We start from the raw sequence: 8,172 nt of genomic DNA, 5'->3' as shown, positions 1-8,172 counted from the left end.
GGCCCGAGGTGCTGACCACGTCGTCCTGCGTGCGTCGGAGCAGCAGCACCGGCCCCGGGTAGCAGCACAGCTGCTCGGCCACGTTAAGGTTGAAGTGCTCGCGCACGGTGCGCACCACCAGCCCCTTCCAGCTGTGGGGCATGACCTTCAGCGCCAGCGGCACGAGGTCGTCGAAGGTGGCGTCCAGCACCAGTGCACCCAGCCCCGGGTAGGTCATGGTGGCCCAGGTGGCCGTGAAGCCGCCAACAGACCAGCCGTAGACCACCACGTGCGCGGGCGAGAAGTGCAGGCGGTGCAGTGCGTACTGGACCACCACGTCCATGGCGTTGGCGTCGTGCTGAGGGAAGGGCACGCCAGTGCTGCCGCCGAAGCCGGGGTGGTTCCAGCCCAGCACGGAGTAGCCGGCCTCGAGCGGTGCAGACAGACAGCCCATCTCATAGAAGCCGGCGTTGCCTTCGCAGCAGATGACGAGGCGCAGCCCGTGCCCGTGGCTGCCCGGGTCCTGGCGGCGGTCCATGAACATGGTGTCGATCTCGTTGCCGTCACAGGCCACCAGCTTGGCGCGCCGGCCATGGTAGCGCTCCACGAGGCGCTCTTGGCCCTGCTGCAGCAGCGGCAGCAGCGCGCGCGTCATCAGGGACACCGAGCCGGGGTACACGAGCCAGCGGCCCAGCGAGTGGGCCAGCGCGTAACTAGCGAGCTGGCCGGGCAGCTCGCGGAGCTGCTGCAAGAGGCACTGCGCCTGGCTGCGCACCCCACGTGGAGGCCGCCCCAGCGCGTCCCCGCCCAGCGCCTCGTCCCGCAGCAGCCACACGCCCGCCGCGGCGGCCGCGCAGGTCAGCGCCCGGTGGCTGCTGCTCCCGCCCGCGGCGCGCACGTCATCCCAGCGGAAGGCCACGGGCCAGCCGCGGAATGTGTAGGTGTAGCTGGCGGTCAGGTAGATCTTAAACACGTGCACCAGCGCCTTCACGAAGCAGATGACGCACATGGGTGGTGGTCCCAACGCCCAGCCACTGGGCCGGGGTCGCCGCGAGAGGTTCAGGGCAGTCTTAGGGGATACCGGCTCCCAGCCAGGCCCTGATGGCCTTTGTGACCTGGCCTGCCAGGGCCGAGGGAAGGCTGCATCCTGTTGCTAGGTGATGGGGCACAAAGGGTTCCCAGAGATGATGGGCCCAAGGTTCTGCCCCTCCCCCACCTTCGCCAAGACCCCACCGGCCAAACGCTCCGAGGCCCAGCTTTCCCACCCATGATTTGAGCAGCTACTGTCTCCCTCTTTCTTATTTATTTATTAAATTGAGATGCGGTCTCGCTATGCTGCCCAGGCTGGTCTTGAACTCCTGGGCTCAAGCGATCCTCCCACCTCCACCTCCCACAGTGCTGGGATTACAGGTGTGAGTCCCTGCGCCCAGCCTCCCTCTTCCTTAAATTTAAGGTGGACAACCCCACAGGCCAGAAAGGGACAGCAAGGCCTCCTCCGCGTGTACCGGGCTTGCTATGGGTCCCCGCCCCCACCCCTTCAGGGTCCGCTGGTTTAAACCTCATCTCCCCAGGAGGGCAGGGTCAGAGCAGGGCTGCTGCCGCACCAGAAAGGTGGTATTTGCTCCCGGCCTGCTGGTTCCTCCCCTCCACACCTTCCTTCTTCGGTGCAGACCAGAAACAAGCCCCCTTCTTTTCTGGATCCTCTTTTCACTGGCTGCCAGCAACAGCAGTGACCTTTTCGGGCGGGTCCTGCCTGGCTAGGGTTCCTCTTTCTCACTCCTGGGTTGAGCCCCCACTCCCAGGCGGCGCCTCCCCCTTTTCTGGGGGGTTCCCCTTTTTCCCTTGCCCTGGAAAGGGGCAGCCCACCTGAGGGCAGGGTCGCAGGCCGCCCGCCAGGGGGAGCCCCAGGGAAGGGGGCAGCTCTGGGGACTCAACAGCTCCCCAGACCAGAAACAGAAATGCACAATCAGGGAGTTTGGCAAATCCAGCCAGAGCCTCTGAGCCCAGGTGCCAGGCCTGCCTGAGACCCCAGCCTTCTGGGGAAGGGGTAGTTTCAGGCTGAAGCACCCTCTCTGTGCTCTCCTGCTCAGTATCTGGGTTAGAGGCACTACCTGACCCAAACAGGCCCCGCCCCTGGTTCGGGAGTTCGCTGAGGACTGCTGCTGTCTTTAGGGGTTGGGGGACAGAAGGACAGGGACCAATTAACAAAGGGAGCGATTTGGGGGGCTATTACCCCCATTCTAGGTTGCCAGATAAAATACAGAATAATATGCCAGTTAAATTGGAATTACAAGTAAATACTTTTTGGGTGTGAGTATGTACCAACTACCGCTTGAGACATACTTATATTTTAAAATTGTTTATCTGAAATTCCAACTTAACTGGATATCCTATTTTTTGTTTGTCTGTTTGTTTGTTTTTGAGACGGAGTCTCACTCTTGTCACCCAGACTGGAGTACAATGGTGCAATCTCGGCTCACTGCAACCTCTGCCTCCCGGGTGTTCAAGCGATTCTCCTGCCCAGCCTCCCGAGTAGCTGAGATTACAGGCGCCTGCCGCCACACCCGGCTACTTTTTGTACTTTTAGTAGAGACGGGGTTTCACCATGTTGGTCAGGCTGATCTCTAACTCCTGACCTCAGGTGATCCACCCGCCTCGGCCTCCCAAAGTGCTGGGATTACAGGCATGAGCCACCACGCTGGCCTAGATATATGCTGTTTTTAAATTTGTTTTTGTTTTGCTAAATCTGGCAGTCCTACCCCCAGGCACACACTCAGTTGAGATCCAGATGTTCCTGGTTATCCAGCTTTGATCTCGGATTGGCTGCTGTGCTCATTGGTCAAGGCCTGAGGACAAAGAGAGTGTCTCAGGGTCCACTGGTGCACCTGTCACACCATCCTTTCCACTGGGTCCTGGGCAGCAACAGGAGCCCTGCCTCAGGAGCAAACCCACAGGATACTGCCCCTGGAGCCAAGGGATGGGCAAGGCTTCCCCTGGGGATTGGTGGTTCTGGTCCTGCTCAAGTGTCCGCCCCTGACCCTGTGGGGAAAGGAGCCTATTGTGGTTAGGGGTGGGGATGGAAACTTCTGTAGCGGGGGGAGATGGTGCCTTTCCCAGGAGCCTCTTTCATAAACTCAGCAGCTGCTTACTCTAGGCGGGTTGGGGCTGTGGGCCCAAAGGCTCTTGGCCCATTTCGTGTGAGACCACAGGAGTGAACCCAGCAACAGAGCCGAGGATCCGACGGGGGTCCCTGCCTCCTCAGTTCAGATCCTGGCAGCGGCAGGAGTCCTGGAGGACTGTACACGTGGGATGTTGGATGCACTAAACTTATTTTGATTCCCCTGAACAGGTCCTGCTTGGAGGAGCCTCGTCCTCCTGGGGGCAGTCTCCCAGCTTGATCTGCTCAGGGACTTGTTTGGAAATGGAGGCTTTTCTTTAGCCAGGCCCACCTGCCCTTAGCTGCCCCCACAACAACCCACCCACACACACACACACACACACACAGAGAGAGAGCAGGAAGTTCTTGAGAGGAGGAGGGGAGAGCCTGGGACCGGATTCTGAGGGGCAAAGGTCAGCAGGCTGGAGCCGCTGGCCCCCAGGGGTTCCATGCCTTATCCTGTGTCTGGCCCAGCCCCTGACCCCACCAGCCCACGGGAGTCCAAGTGCCCCAGAACCCCCAGCTCTGTTGAGACAGGAAAGCATGTGACAGGAAGGGAGCTGTCCCCTCTCTAGAAGAGCCCCCAGACTGGACCAGCTGCAGCAGCCGTGACCTCTTGTGCCCCCACCCCCATCAGCTCAGGGAAGTGTCCACAAGGTGGTAGGGGGGCTGTGTCCCTGTTAATCCGTGTGTGGAGGCAACCCCACCCCGCACCCCAGTGCCCTCCAGGCAGACATCTGAGCGTGCACCCCACCCCCACAGGGCCTGCCAGTCTCTGAGCCCTCCACCCCTTGGTTCCCACCCTCCTGCACTGGGGCAGGGCTCTCCCGCTGGCCAGTTCTGCTAGGCCTCCCTGGAGGCCCTTGATTTATGCCGCTGGAGCCTGCAGAGCCAACCTTGGAGAAGGAAGGAGAGGAGAGAGAGAAAACCAGTCGCAGAGGCCGGAGGGGCAGGAACCAGGATCAGAGCCCCTGGCAGAGGGCATCCATCAGGGAGTGAGCTGACCTCAGCAGCTCCGGACGCAGGGAGCAGTGCCCAGGCCTTGGGAAAACTGAAGCTACCCTGGTGGGTGCGGGAGCTGAGTCTGCACGAACGCCTCTGCTCAGGAAATGGGGTGCAGGGAAGGTGGGGTGGCTTGGAGCCCAAGGACAGGAGGGGGTGCTTCCTGGAGGATGCAGGGTCAGGAGAAGGGGCGGAAATGGCCAAGACAGCTGCTGAACATCTGGAGTCACAGAGAATTAATTACTCAGCGCCCTCAGGACGGTGGGGTTGGTGGGGGAGTGGCGCACACTGGAGCCTTCTCCATCCTGGCTCCCTGCAGGGCCTGTACTCTGGGCCTCTCTCCTGCCCAGGATGAAGGACACTGGTGAGCAGCGCTCCCCAGAGTGCCCCCCAACACCCATCTCAGTACACACCCCTGGGTGGCCGTGCTGTGTATGTGTGGAGGGCTCACCGTCCTCCCTGCCTACGAGCACTGCCACTGGAGCCTCCGGCACCCCCACACTGGCATTCGGCTCCTCCCCAGTCCTGCTCCCCGTCTCCTTTGGGAATGAGCCAGGGTCTCTCCAGAATCCTTGACAGAACCCCCTGCACTGTCAGGGGAGGGAGTGGGGACAGCTGCCCACATCAAGGTAAAGTCTGGGTTGGGGTCAAGAGTCCTGCAGGGGCCAGGCATGGTGGGTCAAGCCTACAGTTCCAGCCACTTGGGTGGCTGAAGTGGGAGGATTGCATGAGGCCAGGAGTTCAAGGCTGCAGTGAGCTATGATGGCACTGCTGCACACACACACAAAAGTCCTGCTGGCCTGCGTGACGTCGGCTGAATTCTTCAGGGGCAGTCTGCACCATTGCTGCAGAAATGGTAGATCGTCCACTGGGCTCCATACACACACTTTGAAGGGTATGTTCAGGGCCCAGGTTCACCCTGGCTTAGAAGACCCTAGAGCAGGGCCCTTTCTCTCACTGCAATAACCAGTTTTTGATATGAGTGCTTATTTTTGTTATTCAAAATGTAACATTCTCATTGCATCCAGTGGCACAGGGATATAAGACGATTAACTGTTCTTTCCACACTCCCTCCTAGATGTCCAGAGTTGCTATTCCGGACCGTGTCTTTCACACCCTCCTCTATTTGCCTACAAACATAGACATACATAGAGTCTTTTGTTTTTTGAGACGGAATCTCTCTCTGTCACCCAGGCTGGAGTGCAGTGGCGTGATCTCGGCTCACTGCGAGCTCCGCCTCCCGGGTTCACGCCACTCTCCTGCCTCAGCCTCCCGAGTAGCTGGGACTACAGGCGCCTGCCACCTCACCCGGCTAGTTTTTTGTATTTTTTAGTAGAGACGGGGTTTCACCGTGTTAGCTAGGATGGTCTCGATCTCCTGACCTCATGATCCGCCCGTCTCGGCCTCCCAAAGTGCTGGGATGACAGGCTCGAGCCACCGCGGCGCTGGGATGACAGGCGTGGGCCACCGCGGCGCTGGGGTGACAGGCGTGGGCCACCGCGGCGCTGGGGTGACAGGCGTGGGCCACCGCGGTGCTGGGGTGACAGACGTGGGCCACTGCTCCCGGCTGGGCTTTTCTTACTGGCCAGATTTCTAGCAGCGCGATGCTCAATCTGAGGGGGTATTCTTAAAGCCAAGAGCTTTGCCCCAGTTGCTTTTCCACAGGGTGTGACTGTGTCACCTGTGAGTCTTTGAGGGAGCTTCTCGGCAGGCTTCTTCTGTCACACTGGCGGCTCCACGCTTTTATCTGCGTTTTTAGTGGTCCCTCTGTGTTGTATATTCAGCGAATACTGATCCCCGCCTCTGACCAGGCCGGCACCAGCAGCCATTCCGCCCCGTGAGGCAATCCGCTCCAGCTTTTCACTCCTTGCCCCTTGGAGACCCTCACCTGGGGGGCGTGTGGTGACCGGATGGAAACCACGGCCTGGATCTCGGACAGTCAGCCCTGGGTGTGGGCGAGGAGGGGAGATGACGCTGAGCCCGGATTGGGGGATGAATGGAAAGGGCAGGGGTCCCTTGACTCTTGGCTTAAGCTTAGCCAGTTCGGTGCTTCCTGGCCCCTGGGTTTGGCCTTGCCAGCCTGCATCCCAGTCCAGAGGGCCCAAACAGGAGTCTCTGGTGGGGACTCCGACTCCACCAGGGGCACCAAGTCCGCAGGAGGCCACAGAGGTTGCCCCTTTTTCCTGGTTTCCCCAAGTCGTGGAACCATCGAAAATCCCTCATGGTGACCGCCCGTGTGCCCCTGCACCTTCTCCCCTCCCCGCCTCCACCGCACCTGCAGGGTGGTGGGTGGTGGATGGTGGGGACGGGCCCTAAGCAGGCGCAGGCCAGCGGAGTGGTCAGAGGGACTGCAGACCCAGCCCTCCCTACTCCCAGGGACCAAGGGAGGCACACCCAGCTTGTGTCAGCAGGGGTGGGGTGGTCACTGACAGCCAAGTCAAGGTCCTGGTGGGGACCCCGGCGAGCTGGATGCGCGGCCCAACCCCAGGCCTTCCTTCCTGGGGTGCATGGCTCCCACCTGCCGGGTGGGTGGGCTGAAAGCCAGCGTCCACTAGGGCCCGGGCGTCTGTGCTGTGAGCTCAGGGACCGGTGCTCCTTCAAAGCCCTAGATCTGGGGGAGCCTCCATCCCGGCAGCAAGGCTGGGCAGCGGTCCCTGGACCTGAGAGTGGAGGAGGAGTGGGGGGTGCAGGGAGGGGAGAGCCAGTCCGGGGCGGGATGGACAGACCTCAGACATGCAAGGTCACCAGGAACCCAGGTTCTGGCTGGCAGGAGAGGAGGAAGCTTTGTCCGGGGCCCCCACTGCCCTGTGGCCACAGCTCGGGGGGGCCAGTTCTTGGGCCGCACCTCCCGCACTTCCCGAGCTCGCTCTGAGCGGATCTAGGTTGCAGCCCTGGCGGCTCCTTCTAAATCACTTGTGCAGATTAAAAACAGCAACTGTCCCAGAGCTGACCCCAGGGGACCCTGAAAGCTGCCCCCCCACCCCCCAGGCACTCTCTGTTCTCAGCGTCTGCTGGACTCTGGGGCAGCTGCTTTGAGGTCCCCGCCTCCAATACCTCCGCCCAGGCCGTCCCTGGGGAGCTGGCACCAGGTCAAGCCCACCACAGCCCGGAGGCCTGGACAGGGAGCCCCTTCTTCTTTATGGCCCCTCCCCTCCCGCCCCCCTTCCAGTTGGAGAGTGGGGAGGGAGGAAGAGAGGAAAGGAGGAAGAAAGAGAGGCTGTCCTGAGGGGTCTTGAAGGGGTGCCCCCACCACGGTTCCTGTGGCTTCTCTAACTGGGACTGACTCCATGGCCAGGCCACTGAAAACCACAGGCACCAAGCAGATACACAAGTACCCCTAAAGGTGGCCCTGCCTCAAGACAGGATCTGGGGGCCAGGAAGGTACCTGGGCCTTTGCCCCGAGCCAACCCAGGAAAGCAGTGGGATGGGGAGCATAGGAGCAGAGGAGGCTCTGCCAGGGCCTCCATTACCGCCTTGTGTCTCCTGTCCCAGCCCTGGGATCCGTGTGAACCACGGGTCTGCCCACCCGTGCTGCTTTGAAGCTGCCCTGAGGGGAGGGGGGGCCAGCTGCCAGAGGTGCGTGTGCCCGCCCAGCCCCTCCAGCTGCGTGGGAGCCTGGATTAACCGCAGGGCTGCCAGCAGCCTTTGAAGTGCTGGGGTGCGGCCACAGGAAGTGGGCGGTAGCCCACCCAGGCCCTAAGTCCCACCTCCCCAGGGTAAGCGCCTGGTCCACCAACTGGGCTGAGAGCCCAGCCTGCAGCGTCCCCTCTGCACCCCAGGTGTGCCTGGGCTGGGGACTGTAGCCTCTCCCCCCACCCCTAGGCCCAACCCCAGCCCCAGTTTAGTCCAGGCTCTTTTAGGGCGGCAATGGGGCCAGGAACTGGTCCCTCTCCCTCAGCTAAAAATAGCAGGCCTCAGGCTTTGCGGAAAGCCCCTGGGGCGGAGGAGGAAGGAGCAGGCCCTGGAGCTGGGGCTGCAAGGAGGGAGGCCTTACAGGAAGTGCCTGGCCGCCCCGGCAAAGGCTCCTGGTCAGC

The 8,172-nt window shown here is 61.5% G+C and overlaps 1 protein-coding gene across 1 annotated transcript in view; it reads right to left on the bottom strand.

Annotated features, from left to right (window-relative positions):
• The window catches only part of ABHD16B (abhydrolase domain containing 16B), a 4,697-nt gene extending 3,392 nt beyond the window's left edge, over positions 1-1,305 (bottom strand). Inside the window, exon 1 of the mRNA XM_011992439.1 lies at positions 4-1,305. Within this exon, the coding sequence (XP_011847829.1) occupies positions 4-988 (985 nt within the window). The 5' untranslated portion in view covers positions 989-1,305. The remainder of the gene's footprint in view (positions 1-3) is intronic.
• Between the last annotated feature and the right edge of the window lie 6,867 nt (positions 1,306-8,172).

This window comes from Mandrillus leucophaeus, unplaced genomic scaffold, assembly GCF_000951045.1.
Source record: "Mandrillus leucophaeus isolate KB7577 unplaced genomic scaffold, Mleu.le_1.0 Scaffold41, whole genome shotgun sequence".
NCBI classification, from domain to species: domain Eukaryota; kingdom Metazoa; phylum Chordata; class Mammalia; order Primates; family Cercopithecidae; genus Mandrillus; species Mandrillus leucophaeus.
This window is presented reverse-complemented; position numbering and strand designations above follow the sequence as displayed.